The 27,303-nt window shown below is 40.6% G+C and overlaps 1 protein-coding gene across 7 annotated transcripts in view; it reads right to left on the reverse strand.

Annotated features, from left to right (window-relative positions):
* STARD13 (StAR related lipid transfer domain containing 13) overlaps nucleotides 1–27,303 on the reverse strand; it is a 514,559-nt gene that overhangs the window by 15,230 nt on the left and 472,026 nt on the right. For 6 of the 7 annotated variants that reach the window (XM_055317219.1, XM_055317220.1, XM_055317218.1 and 3 more), the window contains 4 exons: nucleotides 22,283–22,346; nucleotides 10,515–11,899; nucleotides 8,948–9,118; nucleotides 7,640–7,799 (listed from right to left, as the gene is read on the reverse strand). In XM_055317219.1, coding sequence (XP_055173194.1) covers nucleotides 7,640–7,799; nucleotides 8,948–9,118; nucleotides 10,515–11,899; nucleotides 22,283–22,346 — 1,780 coding nt within the window. Of the gene's footprint in view, nucleotides 1–7,639; nucleotides 7,800–8,947; nucleotides 9,119–10,514; nucleotides 11,900–22,282; nucleotides 22,347–22,994; nucleotides 23,032–27,303 lie in introns of those variants that run through there. The other variant, XM_055317223.1, reaches the window with a different exon arrangement.

Consider the following 27,303-nt stretch of genomic DNA (forward strand, 5'->3'; position numbering starts at 1 on the left):
AGGCTTCTAACACACTAGATGCTATCATGCCATTCATTTATCCAACAAGCAGTGATTAAATACCACTCTATCTTAGGCATATTTAGAGTTGCTAGGTGTCAAGAGTGAACAGACCAGACCAAATTCCCTGCTCTCTAGTGTTTACACTTTAGTGGGGGTTTTGAGAAAGTTTGGTGAATGGATGGTTCACTGGATCCCAGATAAGCAACTATATTCAGTGCACCTCTGGGGGAGAGGTTTACAAGAAATATGCTTGTGGATCAAAATAATACCATGAGCATATATTTTGATTTAAAAGTCTTATTTCTTGTCCTTCTTTGGAATCCTTATATGGATTGTGTATGTTTCTCATGTGTGCTTAGCACTCATTATTCTACCTGGATGGTCATTATGTGCATAAGCTCTGTCTCCAGCAAGGATTCCTGGATGGCATTTTTTCAGACTTCAAGACATTGTCTTATACCTTTTTCATCCCTAGGGCTGAGACTACTCTTCTGCTTGACAAAATGGAGCAGCAGTAAGGGACCCAGGAGTGAGGTGGTGCAGAGCCCTAGGAGAATGGAGATTCCAGCAGGGGGTTGGCAGCTTACATTCTAGGCCCCTCTAGAGAGGCTCTGCACTCTGGACTTGCCTCGACCCAAGAAAGGACTGAGTTTCTCTCAGAGCTCTGGTTCACAGCAAATTTGCATATCTGCTATTTTTAAATGCCCATAGGGCACGGAGTTGCTCAAACTTAGTCCTTCATTCAACCCTCAATCTCTGCTTTTTCTCCTTCCTCAAGGGCTCGCAGGTTGGCCCACTTCCAAGAAGCAAGGTAGGAATATTCCCAGTGGTTAGGCAGGTAAGCAGCAGCACACCGGTGAGCCATGGCTCCTCCTCTCTATGCCTGGGGAAAGGCGCCAGGCCGAGTCAGGGCTGCTCCACGTGCCGGGCCAGCCTTGACCCAAGCTCAGGTGTCTGAGGAGAGCTCTCTTGGTTATTGCTATAAATGGAGAGCAGTTCTAATTCCTTTAAAGTACAGTGACAGCAAGAGAAGAATTCCAAGCAATTAGAGAATACTCAGGGTTTTGTATATGTCAGCTGAATGGATTGTGTGGGAAATTATACACTGCTACTTTTTGTGGCAATAAAAATAGAATTCTTAGTAATACTTTTTTGCATTCCAAGCCTTATAACTCTAATTCCACAGATCAGGATATTCAGGTTAATTGTCACTTAGGGGAAGAGAGGAAAAAATAAAACAAGACAAAATCAGAGAGGGAGACAAACCATAAGAGATTCTTAATCATAGGAAATAAACTGAGGGTTCCTGGAGGGCAGGGGTGGGGGTCTAGGGTAATTGAGTGATGGGCATTAAGGAGGTTACGTGATGTGATGGGCACTGGGTGTTCTATATGACTGATGAATCGCTGAAGTCTACCTCTGAAACCATTAATACATTCTATGTGAATTACTTTAATTTAAATAAAAAAGTTAATTGCTTTCTTTTTTATTCTTAAAGTTTAGAAGGTCTAGAAAATGAAAAGCTTTGCCTACTTAGATGACTCTTCAAGAATCTAAAGAACATGTATCATCCTCTGGCAACTACTCCAAACTTCACCAAAGTGCATGAGAAGAAAGCATGTACTGTCAAAAGAAAAATTCAAGATGTCGAATGAATGATTGCTAAAGTGAGCTCCATCTTCAATTTGTTTACATTCTTCACTCCTCTAGTTCTGGAAGGAGGCCTGAGACAGTGCCACAGGGCTGTGCTACATGGGAGTTCTCAGAATCTAAATGCCTAGAAGGTGAATTCTTAAGTCTGACTCACAAACATTTATCCTCATGCGAGTTGGTGTTGTTATTCCCTTTGAGAATTCCTGTTCTTTTCTGAGCAGCAGAGAAATATTGATTGGAATCTATCAACAGAATAAAGCAGACAAGTGTTTGTGTGTAAATTGCAGAGCATCCACTGTGTCTTGCTGGCTTCATGTTGGGTGTACACTGGTGTACATGTACAAACAATACATGTTTTGTATTGTTTTTCTGCTTTGTTTTCTTTGTATTGTTCTGCTTCCAAGTGTCTTTCTAGTTTCAGCAAATATTGTTATTTTAATTATTTTAGACATGTCTGGAGCTCTCCAGCTGCAGGCTCTGAGGTGCTTGTTCTGACTTAGATCTCACAGGATGTCCAGAGGGCTGTCAGGTATTTATTTGTTCTGCCTCAAATTCTGACAGTAACCTTCCCGTCCCACCCTTATCTTCCAGGGATGTGGGAAATATCTGTGGGATCTGTGGATTTTTGTTGGAAGCACAGAAGGAAATTTATTTCCTGAACTTAATAAAGAAAATGTGGTCTGAACTCAGACCAGATCCCAGATGTAGTAACTAAGGATGGCAGGAGGGAAACGACAGAATGAAACCTCAGTCTTGAAAGCGCCTGGAGCTGATGGTAAAACGAACCCTGGACCACCCTACGTCTGACTTCTTGTCACGTGAGCTCATGAATTTCCCATGGTTTACTCCATCTCAAGACAAGCTTCTGTTCCTTGCAGTGGAAAACTTCCTGGACACAGTAACTAGAAGATTCTTCCAATGGTATAGAGATCCGGAGAATAGGAAGAAGTCTACCTACCTTCACCCAGCAACCAAGGGTGGTGACGTGATTGTCAATAATCCTTTCTTCTTAGAAGAGTTTTCAAAGCAGTGATGAAATCTTCACTTCTGGTGAAATTTTTTTTTCCAAGTGAAAAACAGAGAGCTAAAGAAACCATTTTAAAGCTGTTGCTTTTGAGGGCAGCAGCCTCGTCACCACCATGAAGGGGAGGCTATTCCAGATCCTTCAGCTTCATTATGAGGAAGACCCAAGGAGAGTAAAATGTCTTTCATTTGCCTCTGTGACTGTCACTGCTGGTAGTCACATAGGGCCCCACACTTGGTTTAATTCTCTGCTGTCACCGTTCTGAAATTCTTAATAATTTATGAACAAAGAATCTCACATTTTCATTTTGCACGAGGCCTGCAAACTCCATAGCAGATCCTATTCTCATGTACCTCTAAAGCATGGCTCAAATGCCAGCTCTAAAAAGGGAAGCTCGGTGGTCAGCAATGCAGAATTCATTTTATAAGGATCATGCACCTGCTCACTCATTTTCCAGGTAAAAGGGTAAGTGGTAAGTGTTCCCTTGGTCTTGTTTTACTTTCTTCTCTTTTGTCTTCCACCCAAAAGTCCAGGTGTGAAAAAGCAAGGACTCAAAGTATAATCTGAAAAGGCCCCAGAACATCACTTATCTCATCTGAGGTAGGCGACAGGGCTGTGAGGAACACTCATCGGGTAGAGGACACTTGTACTGAGTAGGAAGTGTCTTCCCAGCGTAATTGGGCTTCTAAAACTTACTGTTCCATTAGAAGGAGTGGTCGGGCATGAGTGTTGCATTAGAATTCAAATTTCATCTAAATAATATAAACTCTCCTACTTGGCATCCCTTTTATGCTACTCCTTTCAGTACTTAATGATGTTTATTGAGACTTTCATTTCCTATTCTTCAGAAATATGCTCAGCTAACGAAGAAAGGTTGGTTTTATTCAGAAAGAGAAAGGTTCCTAAGTACGGCATGCGGCGGGTTCTGATTCTGAACCCTGCAGGGTGGGCCTCTCCTTGCAGTGACTTCATATTCCTCAGGACAGGCATAACCTGTGCTTCCATGCACCACTGATTTAGGGCAGAAATAAAATCTCTGCCAGCAAAGCAAGGCTCCTCTCACTGATATGTCCGAATACAAATGGTTCATAATTGAAGGCTAAACTTCCTTATTTCATCTAAGGCCAGCTGTGAGGGGGAGAATGGATACCCTTTGTTTGATCATATATAAACTGTTCTGCACTTGGGAGTGTGGGAGGCAAAATGTTGGCAATGTTTCAGGGCCCTGTGGGGCTGCATTCAACTGTTAGTGATGAATGCTTATGTTTGAGGTAGACACTTAGGATGGGGAAAAGGGGTCCAACTCATTGCAGGAAGAAGCCCCCTTCCCTGAGACCCAGGGCAAAACCATGGGAGGGTCTTGAATGGTGGTTCAAGAGGACCATGTAAAGAGAGGCAGCACAGAGGCCCATCAGTGTGGTTTAGGGAAAAGATGTTCGGAGATGTTCTGGGTTTCCACCACCCAGGGCCTGAGATCTCAAGATCCTGTACAGACCTGAAGCTTTTTAGTTCCAGGGAGGTACTACTGGCAAAGAAAGAACAGTCTAGTGTGATATGTGTTTCTTCCCTCTTATTCTTGTTCCCTCTTTCTTTACTGATTCATTCATTTTTATTTGCCCTTCCTCACTCTTAAATCTCTAGAATAATCTTCCTTTTGATACTGGTTTTTAATTCTCCATTGTGTGTGTCCCCTTTTCCTTTGTTCCCTTCTTATTACCACCTTCCTTCTTCGCAGGGACCAGAGGCAGATCCCTGTGTGCTTTCCACACTCTGTGACTTACCAGATGGGAAGCCCTACAGATGTGGAGGGCTTCATAAGGTAGTAATTGGGTCTGGTGAAAGTCCCTTGGACATCTTACAGATTCATACTGATACAAGAGAGGGTTGCATTAATCATTTTGGTTACATTTAGAATCTGTATTTATGTCCTCAAAATAAGTCTTTTTCCTACAAAGCTTTTCCAGCACATGCTTTTTTTTTTTTTTTTTTTTTAAGTAAGGCATTCTTCCAGATTTAAAAAAACAGTTGGAGGCTTGATATGGAGACTGAGAAAAAGCCAGTGAGCCAAGACTGAGGAGACTTTGGTGCCTATTGTCCTTCCCTTAATTTGAATCACTTTTGCTTCAGAAAGGAGACTAGACCCAACAGCAGTGGTCTCACTGGTGGGAACCATTATTCAGAATCTGCAGGGGTCCCAAGTGGTTTCCAGTCTACACTAAAGACTATGTAGTGAGTAGAACAGTTGTATTAGAATTCATTTATTTCCATCCAACTTTGTTCAAAAAAGAATTCAAGGTGACTTATTATGATCTATAAAATGGGTAAGATACAATTAAAGATAATGGATAAGAAAATCTGAAAAGGAAAATAAAGATAAAAAGAGTAGCCCTAAGTAGGAATGATGTACAAAATTCATGCCAAAAATTTACATATATTTACTGCAGGCAGAACACACATTTGGCTCCAATCTTTTTAGCAGCTAATATAGAGAGGAAAACATATCCAGTTGTTCTTAATATAAAACACACACTAGTTGTCCTAAAGAAACACAATGCCTTCAGGTGTTGGGGCCAGAGAAAAACTCTTCTAAGATCACAGGAAGGACACCATCTCATGCAATAATCAACATTATCAACAAAATCCTGACACTGCATTCATCAGTGAGTCGTTCAGGGCCATTTCTCCAAGTGTCTCTCAGAATTAGAGATGGTATCACTCCAAGTCCACTGGGACAAGCAATTCTAACAGGTGGCAGCAGAGTGTAGTTTTTAAAGACCTGGACTATGGAGTTAGCTTTTCTTTTTTTTTTTTTTTTTTAAATTTTTATTTATTTATGATAGTCACACAGAGAGAAAGAGAGAGGCAGAGACACAGGCAGAGGGAGAAGCAGGCTCCATGCACCAGGAGCCCGATGTGGGATTCGATCCTGGGTCTCCAGGATCGCGCCCTGGGCCAAAGGCAGGCACTAAACCGCTGCGCCACCTAGGGATCCCTGGAGTTAGCTTTTCAAGCAAGTGTTGGCTACACCATTGTCAGCTGGGGGATACACGACCCAAGGTGGATATAGCATTAAATGAGACAATGAATGTAAAACATTTAGAACAATGCCTAAAACATGCCCGGAACTCAAGAAATGTTATCACTATTAAGCTAATGGCAGAGATGGACTGCATTTCCTTTAGGTGTGTCTAAACAAACACTGTTTTCTGAACAGAGCTTCTGCTGATAAGCATTCACTGGCCATACATTATAATGTTTAGAACAAAGTATTTTTTGTTCTTAGTAAAAGGCAGAGCCAAAGGCTCTAAGAGAATTAGCCAAGAGGAGGAATGAGTCTTATATACCCTTAGGAAAATTGAGAAGCGTGGATAAATATGTGTTTGAATAAAAGGTTACCCTCCACAAAACACAATCGTGGGTCTGTGTTAACAAAACAACAAAAGTACAATTGAAGACACAAAGTCCTATGTGAAAGGGCATGGTTGCATTGCTTTTAGGTTTGCAGAAGAGATCAGAGTGGCATTTCCATATATTCACCTAAGTCCACCTCTCCAGCAAGTTTTCTCAGTAGGATATTCATAGATCATCTACCTTTGATTAATGTGCAATTTTGGTAAAAGTTCTAAAAAAAAAAAAAGACAATGCTTAAGTAACTGGATTCATTGGTTTGCTCTACTTGGATATTATTCACAAGCCAATTAATTTTGGCTTAATCTGCTAAGCACTATAGTTTTAGAAAAGTGATGTTGCCCTTCTTTCTGAGAAATAACAGGTAAGCTACTAAGGCCATTTCTCAAAAGGAAACAGTCCTCACCACCACAGCAGTGAGAGCAACCATTCCTGCCCTTCACTATGGCTTCTAAAGAAATGGGGAAAATGTATACTTCTCTAATAAGGCAAGAGAGGGTTGCAATTTATCAAGTGGGAATATGGCCTTCTTGGGAGGAAAAATGTCTAAGAAATGAACAGGTGTTAATTTGGAGGAGTGAAGGCTGGACCTAGTACATTACAGAATGGATGGTGCTCTGGATCCAATCACAGGCCACCAATTATGGTAGTCCCCCAAATAGTCATGGAGACAGAAAATGATCTCTGAATATTTTGTGTGGCTTGAGCTTTTTAATCAACTCTATAAGATGAGGGGATATTTGATTTAGCTGATATTGTTTTCATAGTTTACTTGTATATTTTAAAATGACATAAATAAATTTATCTTTGATTTAAATTTTCCTGGTCATGGTGCTGCTTCCAAAAAAAAAAAAAAAAAAAACAAAACAGAATTAATAGGCGCCTGGGTGGTACAGTCAGTTAAGCGCAGAATTCTTTGTTTTGGCTCAGATCCTGATCTCAGAGTCCTGAGATCAAGCCCCATATTGGGCTCCTAGCTCAACGCTGAGTCAGCTGGAGATTCTCTTTCCTTGTGCTCTGCCCCTCAAGCTTATGGACTTGCTTTCTCTCTCAAGTAAATAAAGAAAAGTTTTTTAAAAAAGAATTAATAAAAGAAAATATAAAAAGTTAATTCTTTTCTCATAAATAATAAAACAGGGATGAAAGAATGCTATGAAATCAATGATGGCAGTGGGGCAACAATTAAAAAGGAAATGCAGGGTAATAAAGCGTAGTAGCTCCCACTTTCTAGGGAAGGCAAATTTGATAGCACAGATACACACTATTAACACACAAACTATTAACATGAATTTTCACTCAGAAAGACAAACAAAACAAAAACCAACCAACCAAACCAAAAAACAAAAAAACCCCAAAACCATGAATTTTCACTCAGGACGCCATTCAATTCCCAGTGAGAAAATACCCTCAAATAGCCTGACCAGGATGTAGCCTGGGTAAATGAAATACTGACATATAATCACAATGCCTTTTACTTTTGGAGAGGCATGTCTTATGTGACACTGCAGAGATCCGACTTCATCTGGCTTATTTTGGGATTTACAACCATACCTGATCGAGGCAGTTGCTTCGCAGATATCTGAGCGCTTGCTGAATACTCTGAGGCAGGGGTTGTCCTGTTCTCTGGACGTGAACTATGAGAGGAACACCAAAGACAGTCTTGTCTTTGTAATCAGGAACTTTCATCCTCTTCATGAACTTTGGAACTGACCTAGAATTCACAGAAACCAAGTCATGCAAGCCTCCTGGGGCAGTCTGTAGAGAGAGGCTGTGAAAGCAAGCAAGAGGGAAGCCAAGCTTTTGTTGGAACAACCAACAGGCACAGGGGGAATTGAAAAACTAGCTTTTAATTAATCACATGACATGGAAGTACCATGTGTGCCCCTTGCCTATGTTAGATCTCTATGAAATAGCATGACTCACGTTAGAGGAATTGATTTATGGCTCTATTTTCAAGTGAAGAGGACAACTTTTTAATCTAATTGTGACTGGCACATCTCTCAAGTGATAAATACTTGTCCCAAATAAGACAAAACAGAACAAAATTTTAAATTCTAAGAAGAAATTTAGCTGGGGGTGGGGGAGGAAGGATGGGAGAGAAGATGAAACACTTCTTGACTATGTCCTTACTTTTTTAGAACCGGTTACACTTTTTAAAGGAACTTTTAATATACAAGCATATATTCATTTGACTATGCAATTTATAACTTCCCAAAATATTTTTATAAAGGCACTGTCGATTTCTTTCTATACACAGTATATAACATAAGACAATTAAAGACATATTTTATATTTTTTCAAATCCACCAACTCATCTAAAACAGGTGCATATTTAGGTTCCAACACATGCTTTTGTTAGTTCCTTACTATAAAAGTTTACTGCATATTCTTGTTTTTATTTGCCAATGAAGTCAAAGTAGGAATGTATTTGAAGAATTAAGTGTTCTTTGAATGAAATCAATGCTCTAAGCGTTGAGCTCTGCATTGAGCCAGAAGGTACAAGTGACAGCTGTTTCTTTGCAAACTGCCAGGATTATTTTATGGCGAGTTTATTTTTAATTCCTCTGTTCACAATTAATCACCCTTTACTTGTCTTTTTTCCTTCTTGGAACCTCACTGCTTTCCCTGGAAACTAACAGCTACAGATAAAGCAATGCTTTCTGTCGGCTACATCACATCCAAGCTGCAGCAGCACAGAAGGCAGACGTGAAGATAGAACTCCTGCCCTATTTTCAGAAGATCGGCAGTGAAGTCAACGAGTGGCTTCTTCAGGAATCAGAACTTAAACACTGAAGCTTTTGCAACTGCATACTTAGCTCTAGAACAAACGATCCCCTCCTAAGTGAACATGCTACGCACCACGTCCAGCCGTGTTTATTGGACATGGAGTACTTCTCCATGATGGCTGTGAGGCGAAGCAGTGAGAAACGCTGGAGCAGGTTCAGCTGGCCGGCCGTCTGGCTGCTGATGTGCGGTGCTGTGGATGGCTGAGGCTGGTGTGAGAGCTGGAAACTATTCCATCGGAGTCGCCTTTACCAGAAAGACCGTCAGAGAAGCCAGTCACAAAGTGGACGTGATATTGGAACACATAAGATGTTACTAGTTTTTAAGTAGCTAATCAAAATAGTTTCTGAGCCAAGGAAAATCACAAAGCAAATGGAACAGAAGACACCAATGCAGAGAAGAAACAAGAAACTACTTCAAGTCTGATAAACCCGGGAAAGGTTCTAATAAGGGACATAAATACATTTTATTTGTTTGTTTATTCCTAAATTTGTTCCCAAAGTGTTGAAAGCAGCTGAGACAGTGTATGTGTAGGTGTGTGTTGACAGAGAGAGAGAGAGAGAGAGAGAGAGAGAGAGCTCAAGATGGAGAGTGAGATCTGGAATGTTCTGGAACTGTACATTTTCACACTGCCATCTTATCTCCATTCCAATGCTCCTTCTGTGGACATGGAGCCCAGAGGTGGCAGGCACAGACTAAGAAGTACCCCTGAAGTGATACCTCAGCGAACCCCAAGGGACATCTCATTCAACAAGAGCCCAGCAGCATGTACAGTATTACTGTTTCCACTAGTTAAGCCCTTCCAGGGCCATTTTTCCAGGGTGCTTCTGAAATGGTCTTTGTAAAATAGCTTTGTGTATTTTGTAATTGGCATCTTAAAGCCAACATAAACTTGCAAAGTACACACCTTAGGTCTCAGAAATCTCTCACAGGATCAAAATGAAGTTTAAAAATTTGAGTTAGAGATGTTTTAATTGTGACTGCAACAAGGTCATGGGAAGCACGGTTTCCCTTACCAGTGGTTCCTGAGGGTGCCTGGCATAGTGCTCTCTGCACATACACTCACAATTTTTTTTTTGAGTAAAAGTAAGATTGAATTAAAGAGAAAAGACTCAGAGAAATGAATGAGAGTTAACATGGATTCGATTACCATGATAACTGTAGAAAAGATACACTTCTACTCAAATAATTCCTAACTAACTAACTAACTATATATATATATATATATATATATATATATATATATATACTTGGAAGTGATATATATATATATATATATATATCACTATCACTAACTAACTATATATATATATATAATTTTTTTTTAATTTTTTTTTTTATTTATTTATGATAGGCACACAGTGAGAGAGAGAGAGAGGCAGAGACACAGGCAGAGGGAGAAGCAGGCTCCATGCACCGGGAGCCCGACGTGGGATTCGATCCCGGGTCTCCAGGATCGGGCCCTGGGCCAAAGGCAGGCGCTAAACCGCTGCGCCACCCAGGGATCCCTATATATATATATATATATATATCACTTCAGCGTCAGGCATTTAGTAAGCTCTCTGTAAATGTTCGTTAAATAAACAGACCATAATTATTAGGAAATGGATTAAAAATTATCTCAGAAAATCATGCCACCAACCTGTTTGGCCTGGTCAGAGAGGCCCCGACGCCAGAGTCCCTCCTCTCTCTGACCCCAGTGGCCTCTGACTCATTGAGAGACGTTCCATCTCTTTCCACATCACTGGGTGTTGTCCGACCTTCCGAGACAGAGTTGCCTTCGAAATCTAAGGTGATCTGGTTAGGAGATGGGAAGGGGCATAAGCCGGGTTCTCCAACCAACGCATCGTGTGTCTGCAGTTCAGGCAAGACATTTTTTGACCAGTCGTCCACTACCTCTTGGAGCCCATTGACATGGTGTAGGATGTCATCTAAATGGGGGAAGAGGTCATCTTTCTCCAAGTCCAGGAGGTCTCCTGTGCTGGCGTATAAGTGGGAGCCCGGGACGTTGTCGTAGATACTGACTCTGCTTGCTCTGTGGCAGGATGCCATGAGCCTGGGCTCCCTGGCACCGGGGCCCTGCTGTCTGCCCAGGGAGATGCTACCGGTCCTCCAGTTAACCCCATTGCTACCGTCTGTTGGTGACAGGCTTTCAATAGAGAGCGCCTTGGGGAACGTTCCTGGTTTGTGATCCTTGGGGATATGCACCACCAGGTTCTCCTGGGAATGAAACTCATGTGTGTGGTTCGGGTCGCCTGCGGCCCGCGGTGCCGTCCCGGCCAGCACATCCAGGTCTTCCAAGTACATGCCTCCGCGCTTGCTGGCCTCCTGGCACTTTCGCTCCTTCAGGCCGGGCGTGCTCACCCCACTACTGCTGTTTTCCGACTGGCTGCTCTCCCCACTCCACTTGCCGGGGCTCAGGAGGCCGCGGGTGCTGGCGGTGGAGGGCAAGCTCTGGATGTCTCCGTTCGGTATGGGCACGCACTGCATGGCCTTGAGGGCGTCCGGCTCCTGCTGCAGCAGCGGCCCGCTGATCACCAAGCCCCCGGTCCGCCCTGGCCCCTTCTGCCTGCCGTGCGCTCCCTTCCCTCTGAGAGTTTCCATGCGTTTCAAAAACGATTTGGCTCTGGCCCTGGTGGGTTTCTCATTCTTTGGGTGCAGAGGGTAGCCGAGAGCGTCCTTGGGGGACGGTGAGCCGCTGCTGCCGACGAGCGTGGCGTCCAGCATGGCCGGGCTGTCGGGGCAGTCGAAGGGCTCCCGGCCGGCGCTCTGGCTGCCCGGCTGGCTGCGGCCGTCGCTGCCGCCGCTGCTCTCGCTGTGAATGGAGCACACCTCGGGCTCACTCAGGTCCGTGAGGACACTTTCACTGCTGGTGGTGTTCCTCATCCGAATGTCTCCCGATGACCCATTTCTGTCTCCTCCGGGGAACAGGGTGTGCAGGTCGTCCACGCGAGACCACCGGCGGCTGGTTCTTTGGAAAGTCCATTTGTTGCTGATGCAGAGATCTTCCTCATCCGAGTCGTCGCCCTGGAAAACATTCAAGGCGATGCTCATGTCCAGGCAGCACGGATGCAGTGGGAAACCGGGTGCGCACCGCGGCGCGGTACTCCCCCCCCTCCTTCCTCCCTTCCACTCGCGCCCTCCGGCCGCCGGTCCTGCGGCCACCTTTCATTGTCCCGGCCACCCTCCTCCACCTCCTCCCTCTTCTCAACCTGCCGAGCCTTCTTCCTTTCAATTTTCATAGAGTTTCTGGATCCTTCCTTCCTAAGTTTTCCTTGACTGATTACAAAGGGCTGTAATTACCAACTGACTAGACGTCTAAATATAAAACACCTGCAGTTCTCTTTTTCAGAAACTTAATCCTGCCATAAAGGGCACTTCTCTCCTGAAACCTCTCCACTGAGCCCCGGGACCATATTTCCAGCTTCCCTCTTCGGAACCTCAGCATTGATCTACCTCAAAGCTAACACTCCTTACCTCAGACTCCCAAACCTGATTCCTACTGTGTATTTCTTGTATAAATTAACAGCAAAATCACCCACTGAATTCCACTATTTTAAGAAACTTGGGAACAATTCTAGACATCACTCCTCGAGGAGTGTCCAATCCAGCTCGCTCTGCTGGGCCTGCCTTCTTGTTTTTAATCAACTCTGAGTCTAAACGCCTTTTGGCAGGACACGTATCTCCAGGCTGCTGCGGCCCCCAGTGCTCTGCCCTCTCTTACACTCTGTACCTCACACATTTCTTTCACCTATCTGGGTGCTGAGTATGAATCCCCTGAGGGATGACAGTTTTGGTTCCCTGTGGCGAGAGAGGGCCTCCTCATTTGTCTTTGTGAATCCTTAGTGACCCAGGACAGATCTTGACCTAGGGCAAAAAAATAATAACCTCCTTCCAAGATGAATGGGTTCATCAGCGTCTTCCCCCTCCTTGTCAGGCATATTACCAACACCCAATTCTGAAATGACTTTCAAACCTATTCCCTCATTCATATCTTCATTCCCATTCCCTTTGTGTAAGCCCTTGGCACCTCTGCTGGGGTTTATTACAGTAAAAGCCTGGCTAGAATCCTTGTCTCTGGCGTCTTCTGCATCTAAACAGCTTTCCACAGTGGAATCCAAATATGCTCATGTAATTAATTTTCCAGCTTCAAAACCTTCAGCGTCCCCTGGCCTTCCTAGCATGACATTCTTTAGCATGGCATTCAAAGCCCTTTCAACCAGCCTGCAATGTACTGTTCTTGCCTCATTTCAGTTGTGTCTTTCAATTTCACTGCTCTCTGTTCCCTGGCCTGTTCTCTTTGAAGCCTTCCCTGACTGCTCCAAGGCAATGACTACCTTCTCCCCTGAGCAATACTGCATTTGGATTAGATCTTTGTTATAGCATTTATTCTAATGATAATTTAAGCTTATGCCACTCGCATCCACTGTCAATCATTAGAGGTAAACTCAAGAGAAGAGCTTGTGTTCTGGTGTCTTATTCCTATTTATATCCTCCCCAATGTCAAGCACATAGTAACTGCTCCATACTTTTTTTGTTATTTGAATTAAGTTTGTTTTGTTTTACTTTGGCATCTGGTTATAAGACCTGTTTCCAAATTCTGGTAACACCAGTTAGGAGCTTAGATAATTGTTTGCAAATTGCTTACTCTCCCCAAAGTAAGTGTCTATCACTCATGAAATGGAACTAAAAATAGGCCCTGCCTCATAGGTTTGCTGAAAGAGTTATGTGAAATAATACATTTAGGAGGGCCTCACTTAGGAGTATTTGTTATTTTCTAGTGTTTGCTCAAATACTTACCTATATATTGCCTATCTAAGAAGATTGCTTACCTATCTTTTTACATATTATATCTTTTTACATATCTAATGTCCACTTTAACTTAATTTGTTTTTTAAAGATTTTATTTACTTATTCATGAGAGACACAGAAAGAGAGGCAGAGACACAGGCAGAGGTAGAAGCAGGCTCCTTCAGAGAAGCCTGATGTGGGACTCGATCCTGGGACTCTGGGACCAAGCCCTGAGCCAAAAGCAGACGCTCAACCACTGAGCCATCCAGGCGTCCCAACTTCCCTTAATTTTTTAATACATTCTATTCTCAATGAAAACAGATGCTCAGCCAATAAGTATTGGTATCTCCCCATTCTTGCTTATTTTTTGAAAATCTAGATGCATACAAGTTGGACTCAGTGACAAATTTGAACATTCACATATGGTGGAAGATGGGAGAAAGGAAAAAACTAAAGTACTAATGGAGAATTCCATAGCTTTGGGATCACAGTAGGACATAGCTTTGGGTTTAAAAAAAGTTATATAAAGATTTGACAAAAAAAGTTTTTAAACATGTACTTGTATAAATGTTAAAAAGTACAGATTCCAGGATGATGAATCAAAGTTATACTGTCTTTGTAGCATTTTAGATTTCTCACTCCCTGTGATTGATACAATAAGACATGATATTTGAGGGCCATTTATATATCAGGTACCATCGCATATCACATTTCAGGAAACTAGTGAAAAGAAATTTATTTATTATTATTTTTTAATAAATTAATTTTTTATTGGTGTTCAATTTACCAACATACAGAATAACACCCAGTGCTCATCCCGTCAAGTGCCCCCCTCAGTGCCCGTCACCCATTCATCCCCACCCCCCGCCCTCCTCCCCTTCCACCACCCCTAGTTCGTTTCCCAGAGTTAGGAGTCTTTATGTTCTGTCTCACTTTCTGATATTTCCCACACACTTGTGAAAAGAAGTTTAAATTATCATTCTGAAATAGCCCGTTTGGCAAATTCTTTTTGAGAAGGAAAAAAAAAGATAAACTTTTAAAGAAAATGTAGATATTTTAAATAGAAACTATGATATTTAGTGTGGGTTCTAACAAGCTCTCTCTCAAGCTAGCCCAAACTTGGTTACTGATGCTAGCAAACCACATACTAGTTGGATAAGGATTCCTTTATTTTGGTCAAGAAAATATGCCAAGCTGGGCACTGTGGACTGGACTGGAAAGCCTGCCTCTGTCTTCTCGACTCTAAGAGCTTATTATACTAGCTTTGAGCAACAGGAATGTATTTGCAATCCAACCAAGGCATGTGAAACAGTGGTAAAGTCCTGGAAAAAAAGGCCAATAGTTCAGGGAAATTTTGCAGTATTTAGATTTTTTGAACCAAAACAAACAAAGGAAAACCAAAGCAATAAAAAATCAAACAAAACAAAGAAAAAAGATAAAACACCCATTCTCCTTTTGCATCTTGTATATATAATTATCATAGTATGTCCCAAAGGGTAGTGACATGATTCTGTTTTTTCTTCTACCAGTGCAGAATTTTTCAAGCTATTGATAGTGACCTACAGTAAGAAATTTTCCATCACAGCTTAAGGTACACATATATTACAATAAACAAACTGATGCTATAATCGTTATTCCTTGTTTGTACTCTGATATTTTATAATCTAGTTTGGTCTGTTTCATTTAAAAAAAATATTCTCACTTACAAATTGATTTCACAACCCACCAATGTGTCATGATCCAAAGTATGAAAAACACACTGCACTAGAGTTTAAGTTTTTTTTTTTTAAATACATTAGGGCCCAGACTAAAACACATACACTTTCTAGTAATAATTGTGCAAGTGTACTGATTAGGAGGTGTTAAAATATAATCTGTTTGATAATGTTTGTTGAGGCTAAAAACAAATAGTTTGATTACTTAGGAATGCAAAATGCAAATCTCTAGGAATCAGATATACTTATGAGAAAAATATACACCAAACAAACTTTAATCTCCCGTCTCAGTGGTTTAGTAGACCATGGAAATACAGACACAGTGTTCGAATTCTAACAAAAGGTTCTCATGGTTCTTGTGGCCAAGATGGCTAACTGTGTTTGATGTTACAGACAGTTTTGCTGGTAACTGGTTGAGCAGCTCACACCCAAAGAGTGTGATCAAAAGGCTAAATGCAACTAAGGGAGAAATCTCTGAAGGATGCCACAAAGTTATGTGCATTTTAAGAATAACTTGAATGAGCCAGAAGAACTCACATTTTTTAGGTATGAATATGGCACAAGGTAATTTACTAAGTGATCACATGGTGCTCTTTTTGAGAGTCAATTTTCTCAGCTGTAAATAGGGATGATAATAATACACATCTACCACGACTTGTCAACAGAACCAAAAGTGATTATATGTGAAAATGCCACATAAGCCTTAAAGTGCAAGATAAAGCTAATTACTGTTGTTAGAGACTGGTGATATTGAGATGTATAGAGATCTTAACAGAACTGAAGGATGGCCTGTTAATAAGATGAAGTTTCATGAAATAAAATATAACGACCCTAACTTCAGAAATCAACTATAGTGTGTGCAGGATGGAATGGACTTGGTTTAACTGCAGTTCCTATTAATACCTTTGAGAGTTGTAGTGGATTTAAACTTCATGTGAGTTAACCGTGTGATGTGGTTGCCAGACTAAGACACCAACTTTAAGATGCCTAACCAGAAGCATGAATCTCAAGACTCTGAAGAGGTGCACACTGGTCACATACATCAGAAACACATTTTAAGACACACATGGAAAGGGGTGTATTTCTAAAGAATAGTAATTAGGATGGCCAGGGATCTAGGAACCACAACCTCCTGTGAATGATGATTGAAAGAACTAACAGTTTGGTTTCAAAATGAGAAATTTAAAGCAGTGCTTTTCAAAGTGTGGTCAAGGGGCCACCGGTCCCCAAACTACACAGTCTTTAATGAGGTAAAAGTACAGACCTAAGAAGTAAGCATTAAAAAAGTTGGTCACCACTTGATAAGGCTGTGTTATCCAAGTTCATGAACAGAGTAGCTCTGTCTTACCAAACAGGGTAGAGACCAGTTTGGGTGTCACACAAATATTACCACGTATGATATTTCAAGATTAGTTTATCTACCATAACACAAAGTAGATCATGTATAGGATCCAGTGTTTCACAGAATGATAATCACAGGAATTGGCTAGTGATGAAGGTCTGAAGATGAATTTTGAAAATACAGCTTCACTTACTTCATTTTGAATAGAAGGTAAAAAGGAATACCTTCAGCTTTTAAAAATTACTTTAAAACCTCTTCTTTCGTTGTAGTCAATATACTCCGTGAGACTGGTTTATGATGACTAGTATTAAAACAAAGAAACATTTATGATATACACCTTTCCTTTGAGTGTCGTGTTACTGGCAATCCAGCCTAAATTAGGTAACAAACAGGAAACTCGCTGTCAGGAATACTCGAAGTCCTGGCATTTGATTGAAGTGTATGAATAAGCATTTAATATGAGAAACTGCTATTTCAAAGTAAGCTTTTTGTTTAGTTTTGACAGTTGAACAACAAAAAGGATACGAGTATAATCATGATTCTTCATATTAACTGCCTATACATACACTTTCAATAAAATTGTGGGCAGTTTTGTAACTCTTTTCTATTTCCCACTACATTTGGTTTGTTTATATTCATTGAAATGAAACTTCTGTGTTTGTTGCATCTAATAATAAAACAATGGGGTTTGTATTTTCTATAACTTTTTTCATTTCATATTTCTAATAACTCGTTTGTACTGAATTTTACAAAAGTATCCTGGTCAGTGGCAGACTGGAAATTAAAAATAGAACAAACAAAACCCAAGCCACTCACTATAGACAGTTTGAGAAACTCTGTTCTAGATTGAGCAGAGGTCAGAAAACTTTCTGTGAAGGGTCAGACAGTAAACCTCATAGGTGCCTGGGGGCATGCAGTTTCTGCCAGACCAACTCAACTCTGCTGTCCTTGCAAGAAGAAGGAGTGTGGCTTTGTTCTAATACAACAATTGGTTTGCCAACCCCTGTCTAGAAGATAGAGCTGAAGGGTTGCTGTATAAAAAGGGAAATATATACTTGGTGCTGCTTCAGAGAAAAGAAGCTAGAATCCAATAGGAAGTTTACATCAAATCAGCTTTTAGCTTATTATTCAGAAGACTTCTAGTCATTGGAAATGAACTACCATGCAATGCATCAAACTCATTGTATCTGGATGCCCACAAGCAGAGGCTGAGTGACCTATGAGTGATCCCCTTAGAAGCAAATCCTGTAATGGACAAGAGGCTAGAGAAGATGACAGGACATCCCTTCCAACTTGAGGATCCTATGGTTCTAGGCTATTCACATGCAATGGTCTTCAAACTGTTAATATTTCCTGGCCAAGTGAATGCTAGAATACGTCATTTTTCTCTCACTTCACCCTGCTGTCTGGAGCTGCAGAGAGGTGTCTGATTTGATGGGAGAGACAGTTGGGTAGGAGTAGGCGGGGTCGTGTGTGAAAGGGTGAGGGGGTGGGGTGGGGTGGGGTGGGGTAGAGATCAGGCTGCCCTGGGCAGCAGTGGCAGCAACTTGAAATGCTGATGGCATCCAGGCCAGGAGAGGCTGGCTGCAAGGTGGCAAGGTGGCAAGCAGTCATGGTTTCTGTGTTGCTTTCCACCTCTGCTCATGATTTCAGAGAGCTTTATTAAAACTATAACTTTAACCGGAACCTTTTGGAGCTACTCCTTCTCTGTTGGGAAATCTTAGGGAAGAGTCTCGTGTGCATACGTGTCCTTCTCTTTCCTCATTTAACAGCCTTATTGGATCCTTCGGTCTCTGACTCTTAACTTTGAATAGAAGTCAGCCCACATACATGCTAACCATAACTGGGGGATTTTAAAGTCATTGTGAAGAAAGTGTGAATTGTGTAGTTAATAATGGAGAAGAAACACTTTTCTGAGAACAATTAGCTCCGCCTGTGCCTTGGGGCTTTTAATTTAGATGGAGCGCTGATATTTGGCTTTTTCTACAAAAATGAGAACATTCTTGGTTGAAATTATATATTCCTCAGAGACAAACGCCAACCAGACACTGCAAAAGAAAGGTTTCCCCCCACCCCGATAGAATTTGGCTGTATCTTTATACTAGAAACAGGAGTCCACACAAGTCCACAGCTGCAAAAGGCAGCTAATCCATAGTTACATAGAAATTTAGAAGTGCATCTCCCAAAAAGTTAACTGGAGCTGAGTGGCTGAGTCCACCTGTTCACAAGATGGAATGTACCACTTGCAGGGCTGCAGGGGGAGGAGTCTGAAGTCAGTAAGCCTTTCAGTGAGGTGTGTGGCCAAGATTGAGAATTCTCTTCTCTACCTGACTCTCACAGTGACAGGGGAGGTTACCTTGAATCTCAGAAGAATCTCTTTTCCCTTCTGCAAAGAGAAAATCCTGTGGTACCATCTGGAGGTAGATAGGCAGGTGTGATTTCATTTTTTGGGGGGCTTTACAACTAGCATTTGATGAACAAGAAAAAGTGCATGCCTAACTAAGTATGAAGGAGGCTTCACCATTCTCATCTATTTGTGGACTTGTTTGTCTGTCTTGGGTGAACCCATCAAACTCTTCAAAATTAAAAAAAATCAGATGAGAAAAAAAATGGCAAGCAGAGCAAATGAGAGTCACTGTGAGAGATCCAGAGATACATTTCCCTGAAGACATGAAATAAATCGTGGCCTTTTGTGAATGGCAAGAAACATTCCTCTTCTAAAAACAACAAAGAAATATATAACTGTATGCATTGGCAGGGAAACTCTTCTGGGTCTCAGACCAAGTGCCAGAAGCTCACTTAGCCTCCACTATATTTCTGAATTCTTTGAAAGGCAAGGAGGGGCAGTTTGGTGCCTGAATATCTGGGGTCAAACCCTGCCTATTTCTTCTTCTTCCTTTTTTTTTTTTTTTTAAGATTTTATTAATTTATTCATCAGAGACTCAGAGACAGAGGCAGAGACACAGGCAGAGGAAGAAGCAGGCTCCCTGCAGGGAGCCTGATGCAGAACTCGATCCCAGGATCCTGGGATCATGACCTGTGCCAAAGGCAGATGCTCAACCACTGAGCCATGCAGGCGTCCCATACTCTGCCTATTTCTGTGTGACTTTGAGGAAGTAATTACTTCTGCATCTGTGACACGGAGTCAGTGAAGAAGAATGGTGTCCGGCATACAGGAAGCTCCGTGGGAGTGTTTGCTGCCCACACAGACAGGGAAGCAAGCATATACAGACAGGGAAGCAATCATACACAGCCCCTTCAGAGGCCCCAAAAAGGAGAAAGAATAAGTGTGGCTCCAGACAGGCGATTTGGGGATGACCTTCTGCAGAATTAAGCATGTCTGGGCCTCTGCAGATTAGAGATGAGGATTACATTTTTATTTCCTGGATTGCCTAAAATGGGGATGTACCTAGAGGAAATGCTGCTGGTCTTATTTTCCTTCCAAAGAAACTAATTCCAGAGTGACTGCAGGGTCACATGGTGCTTTCCTCAAGTTTCACTTTCTATATTTGAATCACTTGACCTATTCCTAGCCTGTATTTTATTTACTTATCTATTTATCTATTTATTTATTTGCAGTAAAATAAAAGAGGAGCCTATGACTTGTGAAAGGGGCAGATGACAGAAATGCATGCCCCACACAGGGTCTCCTGCATAATTCCTTCAACCACAGCCCCAGATGGTGGTGGAAACCACATGTTGAAATTATTTATTCAGAAATTCAGGACATGTCTTCTCAGTTTACAATGTGAAAAGCAGTATTTTATTCGAGTTCATGCATTTGTGAGGCCTCGAACTAAGTAGGGGCTGTCAGGGTGTGTGCCACTATATCCAACATCAGGAGTAAATTAAGAATGTCAGAAATACTGAAGTGACCGACTTACAGAGGAGTTTTTGTGAAGGTAACATATAAATAGCCCCACAATGGTATTTGGGTCCATCTCACATATGGGTTTTTGAAAAGCTGGTGATAGGGTGAGAATCCAATCACTCCACTTGGTTGAAAACAAATCCTGTCATTAGTTTTTGTCTTCTGTAATACCTGTAGCTACAGATCCATATAGGAAGCTGTATAGAGCAGCCACCATTTAGACACACAGGCGTGGCTGTGTTAGCTTTAATAAGAACCATGTGTTACAACCAAAACAACATCTGACCCTCATGCTTCAAATAGTATGTATGCTTCTCAAGGGGTCTATTCAGCCAGACAGCTGTTGGGACGTTTATTCCCACGTTTTTAATTTGTCTTTGGCCTAGACAAATTGCTCATATTTTAATATTTCTGTGGATATTGTTTTTCACTGTTTTACCTCATTAGCTTAAATCTTTTTGTTTTTTAACTCAAACCCCAAATTGTTTTTAAGGTGAGGTCAACCAAAATTCATTTGCTTTTTTTTCCCCGATGGGTGCTTTTTTAGAACAGAAATTCAAGTTAAAGTTATTTTTAAAGATAAGGTTACTCAAGAGTGACTTAAAATCCATTGGATTTAATGATTTCTCTGTGTAGACCAGGATAAAGAGCACTTTCTTTTGACTCAAAGATGTTTTCTCTGCTTCTTCAAAATATAATGAGGCTTGACTCGTTACATATTGGAGATGTAAAATGAAAAAAAGTTATTAACAATATTTTTACTCTGAATTTCCCAAAAGGATCAATTCAATGAGAGAGAGAGAGACAGAGACAGAGACAGAGGTCTTTTAGCATAGTGGTGGCTATGAGGAGCCTCAGTTTTGGAGTTAGTAATGCCTGGGCTTGAAACTCTGCTCTACCACCAGCTGAAAGATTATGAACAAATGACAACCTGCTCAAGTTTTACTTCTCTAGGAAACAGAGGATTCCTACCTCACTGGATTAAATGAGATCATGTATGGTAAGTACATAACGAAGCTCCTAGAAAACAATAAATCTCAATAAAGCCCAGCTTTACTTTAGAACTGAAACCTCCAGTCTCATTCATACAGATGGAATAGAACATGTGAGTCTTAGAACAGGGAGGGAGCTTAGTGACTCTTAAAATGGAATGAAATTCCTTGTGACTAGAGAAGAGTGCATGTGGGGAGGAGGCAGGCTCAGCATCTTGTTGCTATGCTCCCTGTGACCCCCTCAACCATTATGAAATGAATCTACCTGAGGATGAGCACATCTTCCAGCATACTTGGAAATAAAATGCTATTGGAAAGGAGGAAGCAGAAGACATTTGGCATGGACCCAGGGTTCTTTTCTGTATTCTATTAATCTGTGAATCACTGTGGAGTATTTGAGTCTGATACGGAGTGGGTATTTACAACTAAAGAAACTTCTAAAAGACCATAAAGAAGACATGTCATATCTTTATGCAAACCCTCTGATGAAAACTACAGCAAAATGAAATGGTGAAATGAATGGACCTTGGCCTGGGTTTCTAATGGACTTATTTATGATGATTATAAGATGGGATATTTGGAGAACAGATATAGTTGTTCAGGTATTTCAGAATTTTGCATGGTTTCACGTTTTTAATCTATGAACACAAGCTTCTTTTGTTAATATAATCATGATCTTAGCAAGGCGGAGACACTTACCTTTTTCCTTTGGAAGTTCACATCAAGTTTCATTGAGGCACACTTGTTCAATGTATTTAGTCGTCTAAAAAGAAAGAAAAAGGTGATGATTGCTACCACTAATAAACCTAAATTTTCTTTTCAGTTTGATAAGTCTCATTTATTGCCAACACAGTTGAAGGTGCAGAAACAAGAAGTTATGTCCCAAGAAAGTACAGCACCCACTCAAGATGTGCTATCCAAGTGCTCCTGTTGGTCCTCCAGAATTGAGAGGACTCCTCTGTGGAGCCTATCAATCCCCGCCCAGTCTTTTCCTGGCTTCCCTTTCCACGGTTCTTGGAAACCACGAGCAGTCATTTTAGCTCTGCTTTCCTCAGCCCCCAAATTTGCCACCTTGATCATGCTAGCCCCCAAATTTGGATCAACTCAACCTTCACCACTGCTCTTGGGCTGTGGGGAACAGAGGGAAAAATAACTCAGTGCTGAATTATATGGGCTACAGACTAAATTGTGTCCCCACCAAAACTCATATATTGCAACCCTAACCCCCAGCATGACTATATGTGGACTAAAAAGTAACAGGTTAAATGAGATCATAGCAAAGAGCCTAGATCCAACAGAATTGGTTCCTTATAAGGGGAGACACCAGAGAGCTGGCTCTCTCTCAATCTACCATGTGAGAACACAGTGAGAAGGTGGCTGTCTGCTAGTCAGAGAGAGAGAGAGTGCTTACCAGGAACCAAGCCCTGCTGGCACCTTGATCTTGGACTTCCCAGCCTCCAGAACTGTGAGAAAATAAATGTCTGTTGTTTAAGACACTCACTCTGTGTATTTTGTTATGGCAGCCCGTGCTGACGAATAAGTACATTTTGATTTTCAGCCTCAGCTGGGCTCCCAAAATTGCTACCCAGCATTCCTTTCATTTTTTTCTCTGGTTGGCTCCCAAACTCAGATTGTGAAAAATATTCCAACCCCTCAACCGGGGATTTAGCCACCACTGCCGGTGAGAAAATATAGCTGAATATAAGCTATTAGACAGCAATTCTTTTAATAATCCTTTCCTTCATCATAAAAAAAATGATGTTCCTATTCTTTTTCAAAGCTAACCCTTTAACGGTGTTTTGATTTCAACATCTATCACTTCATCTGGGACCGTGGTATCTCATTCATTCCCTTACCTCAGCAGGTTCTCTCAACTGCTTTCTTCTTTTGAAGCTTATCCCTGTCTTGAGCAAATTGACTAATCAATTAGTTAACTATATAAATAATCATGATCACACAAACTATAATTTTCCCTTCAATCCTAATTTTTTCATCAAGCAACTAAGCTACCTACCCTGATATTCCCTTCCTTATACTACTCAATTTGCTGAGAACGGCCTCAATTTTCATTCATTCACTCTTCAATCCACTATAATCTGATTTCATAAAATGCTTTTTGCAAATACCTTTACTGTTTTGTTTTACCTGATTACTTTTTAAAAATCATAGATATTGAATGCATACAGTTTAGAGATCAAACATTACCGCCCTCTTGTCCTTTTCCATTTACTCCTCTTTGGAAGCAACTCTTTCACTTGTCTCTTTTGTTGGCATTTACCTCTGACAACATTGTTTATGCTGTTAATTCTTGATTTTTCAGTTCAAATAATTATTTATAGACTCTGTTCTATTAATGATGAAGATTTACTTTTTCCCATCCCTTACCTCCCCCACAGACATTCATACCCTATATCTCTTATAATTATAGTTATGTCATAATTTCCTAATTTTAAAAAATATTTATTATTTGAGAGAGAGACAGTGTGTGAGAAAGAGAGAGAGAGAGAGAGAGGGAGAGAAAGAGAGAAAGAGAGCACACACACATGAGCCGCAGGGAGGGGGAGGGAGAGGAAGAAGCAGACTCCCTGCTGAGCAGGGAGTCTGATGTGGGGCTTGATTCCAGGACCCTGAGATCATGACCTGAGCCAAAAGCAGATGCTTAACCAACTGAACCACCCAGATTTCCCAATAATTTCATATTTTTTTCATATATCAATAGTGTTTATTACATTTATTATTGATCATGTAAACACTGTCACATGTATTTTGTACTCTGATTACTTTTTCTTCCATTCTCAACTTTTCATTATCCAGGAGTTGATAAGTCTCCTGTTTGTCTCCTTAGTTTTCAATGTATTTCTTCCTAAATTTGAACTCAAACACTTCCTTAGTTATCTAATTCCCTAAGTGTGTTAATCTACTAATCTATTTTCCTGATGACCCCTCTCTCAGAGCCATCTGACCTATTCTTGTTGTTGTTGTTGTTGTTGTTTTGTTCCATTTTCTTTTATTATCATGGGCTGATCAGATTTCTCAGTATTAAGATTCTCAGATTCTTTTGGAGTATGTTTTCTGACATTCTGGAGCTGAGTTACAAAAGAGGCCCAAGAACCTCAATATTTGGAGCGTAAGTAGACTGTCAGTGAAGTCCCTATTTTCAATTAAGTGTCTCACCTTCAGCTATGTCTGGTGTCCTTCTGTTTTAAGCTCTCCAAGGAATAAACTTCTAGTTTTGTGCTGATGTGGGGAAGAAAAATCACCTAGATATAAATTGGGGGAGTAAACTGAGGGCTCTACCTACTTTAAAAAGGAATTTCAAACAATCCTCTCCTTTTTGGCCTACCTTAAATGCCATTCCTCATTTTGGAGCTTTTTAGTATTATTATGGTACAGATTCAGTTAGTTTATGACTTACTTCACTGACCACTTAGCTTTTATTTCTTGGGCTAGCCAGGTTCTCTACTATATTTTTTTCTGTTTTTCTGCTTTGAAAACTTTGTAGCTGTGGTGTCTCTCTTTGTACAGACATTTGCTTTTGTAAAGGAATCTCTCTAAATCAGTGAGAATTTAGAAAGCAAGAAAATATTCAATCAGATATTCAATCTCCCGTCTTTTTTTTTTTTTTTGTATTCTAGCTATACATCAGCTTTAAATCTTCAGCTCAATGAGTTTTGGCAATTTTAATTACGCTCAAACAAAGTAAATAAATTTTTTCATGTCAGAAAGTTCTCTTGTGCTCCTTTACCATCAATTCTCTTCACCACCACATCCCTTCCCACCACACCCAGGGACATCCTCTTTCTGATTTCTATCACCAATAGACTGATTTTGCCAATTTTGATTTTCATAAAAATGGAAATCACATGGTATGTATGTTTGTGTCTCTGGCTTTTTTTTTTTTTTTCAGTCAACACAACATTTCTGAGATTGGTCTATTTTGTTGAGTATAGCAGTAATCATTCCTTAAAATTGCTGAGTAGTTTTCCATGGTATGAAGATATACAATTGGTTTGCATACTCTTTTGCTGATGGACACTTAGGCTGCTTCCAGTTTTGACCAATGACTTTTTGTTCATCAAATTCCATATCTTCTTTTTAGTAAAGACCTATTTGTAGCAATAAGTACTAATTACCACTCTCCATTCCTTGAAACTCTTCTCTTTGGCATTCAAGATTGTGAATTCTCTCATGTCTCTAAACACTGTCTCTTTCCTGTCACCAAGCAGTACTTGCCCCTTAACTACTACTATTTTTTAGAATTTAGTCTTTGCTCTTTTTACTCTGTATGAATATACTGAAGTATCTTATCCCATCTTAAAATAAATTAGACTCTGATGATACCTAATCCTCTTACTCTAGCCCACCTCACTTGAGCCCCAGAGTTACATATAACTACTCATTACTCTCACCCATTTGTGGGGTTCTGTTGGCCCTTCAAACTCAACTTCCATAACTGAGTTCATTGTGTTCTCTTCAAAACCTGTTTCTGCTACTTAATGTCTTATCTTGATTAAGAGCATCACCAAGTAGGCTACCCAAACTGTAAAATGGAATCACCCTGACACTCTTCTTTAAGATCTGTATTCATTTGATCACCAAGTCCTATCAATTATACATCCATGGTATTTTTTTAAATTTTATTTTATTTTAAAGATTTTATTTGTTCATGAGACACACACACACACACACACACACAGAGGCAGAGACACAGGCAGAGGGAGAAGCAGGCTCCATGCAGAGAGCCCGACGTGGGACTCGATCCCAGGTCTCCAGGATCACACCCTGGGCTGAAGGTGGCGCTAAACCACTGAGTCAACCAGGCTGCCCTATCCCTGGTAAATTTTTGAAGTCTTGCCTTTCTTTTGGCTCTACTTTGGTGCTTTCTTATCTTTTACCTAAAGTCAGGCAATAGCTTTTGAATTGGTTTCACTACCACTTCAAATGCTTATTAACATTGAAACTGGTTCCATTCTCAAATTTTTCTCAGTATTTATTTATTTAAAAATATTTGATGACTTCCCTCATTTTCAGCCATCTCCAGTGTACCCACTGACTACACATTCATTAGTGTCAAATATAATAAGCAACCCTGGATTAGAAACTGATCATTTAGTCTGAAGCTATCTTTAGCATAGGCTTGGCCTTTGCTCTTATAACTGACAGCCTATCTTTTTGGCCAGTTCCATATATGTTAACATTGCTGTGTAAGAGCTAAGAGTAGTATGTGAGGTAAATTTTATATATACATTCTCACTTGGATATATAATGAAATCATAAGAGCTTAATAAGTCCACATTGCTCATTTGGCAGCTCTGTAACAAGTTTGTTTAGGTAAGGGTTGCCTGTTATTTGTGAAATATGCTTTTCTAATAACCTTGTTCTTCCATTATAGTTTGGAAGTACAAACAAACCTTTTTATTGCATGCAAAAGTTTTTGATCTACTACATATACAAAAGCCTCAAAGGGCTCATCCTTTATATACCACATACCTGAATATGCTTTATACTTTCTGACACAAACAGAAGTTCATTTATTATTTTTTAAAACTAGAGACTCAAATGAGATTTGACTACCTAGATTTAGGTCCTTTTATCTCCCCTAAACTCAGATATTTGCTGACACCTTAAGAACTCCTCTACTTGGGAGAAAATATTAGCAAAATCTGTATCTCATAAAGGACTTATATCCAGAATACATTAAGAACTCCATAATAAATTCT

This window comes from Nyctereutes procyonoides, unplaced genomic scaffold (assembly GCF_905146905.1).
Source record: "Nyctereutes procyonoides isolate TBG_1078 unplaced genomic scaffold, NYPRO_anot_genome, whole genome shotgun sequence".
Classification (NCBI taxonomy): Eukaryota; Metazoa; Chordata; class Mammalia; order Carnivora; family Canidae; genus Nyctereutes; species Nyctereutes procyonoides.